This window comes from Mandrillus leucophaeus, unplaced genomic scaffold (genome assembly GCF_000951045.1).
Source record: "Mandrillus leucophaeus isolate KB7577 unplaced genomic scaffold, Mleu.le_1.0 Scaffold722, whole genome shotgun sequence".
Classification (NCBI taxonomy): Eukaryota; Metazoa; Chordata; class Mammalia; order Primates; family Cercopithecidae; genus Mandrillus; species Mandrillus leucophaeus.
Window position 1 is genome coordinate 1033937 of NW_012107831.1, and position 2686 is coordinate 1036622.

Consider the following 2686-nt stretch of genomic DNA (forward strand, 5'->3'; position numbering starts at 1 on the left):
TTATGAGCCTTTTTCTGGCTCATTTGTTGTGGTAATATTGTTTTATACTTTGTTTTAATTATTGTCTTTAATGCTCTACTTTTTAAAAAATCAGAGAAATTTCAAAAATATACAAAAGTAGAAAGAATTGTTTAACAAAACCCCACATACCCATCAGAAGGCTTCAGTTACCAACTCTTGGGGACATTTGTTTCATATATCTCCTTCTCATTCCTTATTGCCCCCAACTGCCAAATTATTTTGATGTAAATTTCAGACATTGTATTATATCATCCTTAAATATTTTAGTATCTTTAAAAGGTAAGAATATCTTTTGAAGCAGATATTTTCATACCTAAAATGTAACAAGCTCTTAATACCATTGTATTAGTTTACCTGTTGCTGTAAAACAGTTTACCCCAAAATTTGTAGCTTAAACAACATTTTATTGTCTCATAGTTTCTGTGAGTCGGGATTTGTGCATGACTCTGGTCATTATGATAAACTCATGAATTTAAACATAATTTGATGTGTTTTCATCTATTGTAGTTATTTTCATTGATGCTCAGATTGTTCCATCTTTGGTTATTTTGGTTCTCTTCATGTTTTTTGAGGCTTTTGGACACAGCCCCTAGTAGTCTCTGTCACTGTTTACAAAGTCTTTTCAGTGGGCAGAGCTGAAACGTTCATAATGAGTACACATTGAAATTTCTGATTTTCAGGTTTAGGCTTGTAAAGTATTACTAAACTTTCTAATTTTTACTTTGGATTATAGGGTATTTATTTCTGTGATTTTATATTTGTGTCTTATTAGGATTTTGGTTTCTAATGATCCATTAGATGCTTTATCCTATATATCCTATATATTCTTTATCCTATTATATTTTACCTGTATGGCATAGTTTCAGAATACCAATTCCAATATTGTTAATAATAATGTATTATTGAAAAAAATTTAGTTTTTTGATCCTACCTAGATTTGGCAGGCAAATTAACTGCTTTTAAAAGTCACTTTAAATAAATCTCTGTGTATAGCAGACTCCATAAACAGTTTAGTCCATGTATTCATTTTGCTTTGGATTTTTAGAGACTGCTTTTTTAAAAGTTTAGTTTTACTATTATGTGAGATTTATGATTCAAAGTCAGATTTTTTAAACAAAGTATTTTCAGATAAGTCTAGCTTCTTGCTACCTTATTTCCTCCTTCACTTACTAGGTTACTGTCTTTTTATATTTGGTTTATTCTTCATTTGTTTTTGTAGGTAGGTAAATGCATACACACAAACATGTATATCTGTTTATGTGTGGGTATATATATTTATCTTCTCGCACCTTTCTCATATAAAGTGCTCTTCTTTACCTTGCTATCTCTTTACAGCATATCCTAGAGATTACTCCATATTTATAAATACATCTTTCATTTTTTTTTTAAATAGTTGCATGATTATGCATTGTATGGATATATCATCTTATAGCCAGTTCCCCATTAGTGGGCTTTTTGATTATTTCCAGTCTTTTGCTCTTACTAATAGTGTGCTACATTTAATACTCTTGTATATATATCTTTTTGTATTTTTCCCAGTGTGTCTTTGACATAGAGTCCTAAAAGTGGGATTGCTGCATCACAGAATAAATGCAGATATCTTTTTGCTAGAGATTGCCAAATTCCTTTCCTTTGAGGTTGAGCCACTTTACATTGTTATCAGTAATATATGAGAGTCACTGATTCACCTCACCCTCACCAATAGACTGTGTTGTCAAACTGGATTTATGCCAATCTAACAAGTGAGAAAGGTTATTTCATTTCTTGGCAAGGTTGAACATCTTTACATATTTTCAAGGACCATGTCTTTTTTCAGTATGGTCCTTTTTTCAGTGTGGTCCTTGTTTATGTTCCTCTTTCCACGAGGTTTGTAGCCTGTGATATAATTTACAAGTATTTTTTTCCACTTTGTTAATTATCTTTCTTACTTGAAACATGGAATATTTTGAAGTGTTTGTTTACATGAATTTTCTGGATTTTTGTGTTGATTTTTATAACATGATACTTTTATAAATTTAAATTATCTTCATGTTTAAGGAAATTTTTCTATCAATTTATTGGGGTCTCCAGATGTATATATATCTAATTTTATATCCTTTCTAATTCTTATGCCTTTGCGTACTTTTCATTATCTAATTACACAAAATAATAATTCTAGTACATTGTTGATAGTACTAGAGAGACTGAATATCCTTGAACTCCTGACTTCAACCAATACTTTTTTCTTCTTTGAAGGCACTTACAATTCATGATACAGGAAAATGCCAAGCATGGGATCTAGGAACCAACTTCTTTCTCAGTGAAGATGATGTTGTTAATAAGAGAAACAGGTAAAGATATTTTGATGTATTATCATGAGTTTTTAAAAATTTATTTACTTAGAATATTTCCTTTATCTAGAACACCAGTCAGTCATAGTTGTTTAAATATAAAGTCTCTACCTTATATTTATACAGCTAAAGATATTTTTGTGTATTATGAGGTTTTTTTTTTACTCGTTTACTTAGAATATTTCCTTTATCTAGAACACCAGTCAGTCATAGTTGTTTAATTGATCACCATAAATTCATACTACTATGGCTAAAGAAATACTGGTATATACTTAATTTTTTGTATTTGTCAAATTTTTTATATATTTATGTAGTATATATTATATAATACATAT

The 2686-nt window shown here is 29.4% G+C and overlaps 1 protein-coding gene across 1 annotated transcript in view; it reads left to right on the forward strand.

Annotated features, from left to right (window-relative positions):
- UBA6 (ubiquitin-like modifier activating enzyme 6) overlaps window positions 1-2686 on the forward strand; it is a 79735-nt gene that overhangs the window by 16572 nt on the left and 60477 nt on the right. Inside the window, exon 5 of the mRNA XM_011965394.1 lies at window positions 2257-2351. Coding sequence (XP_011820784.1) covers window positions 2257-2351 — 95 coding nt within the window. The remainder of the gene's footprint in view (window positions 1-2256; window positions 2352-2686) is intronic.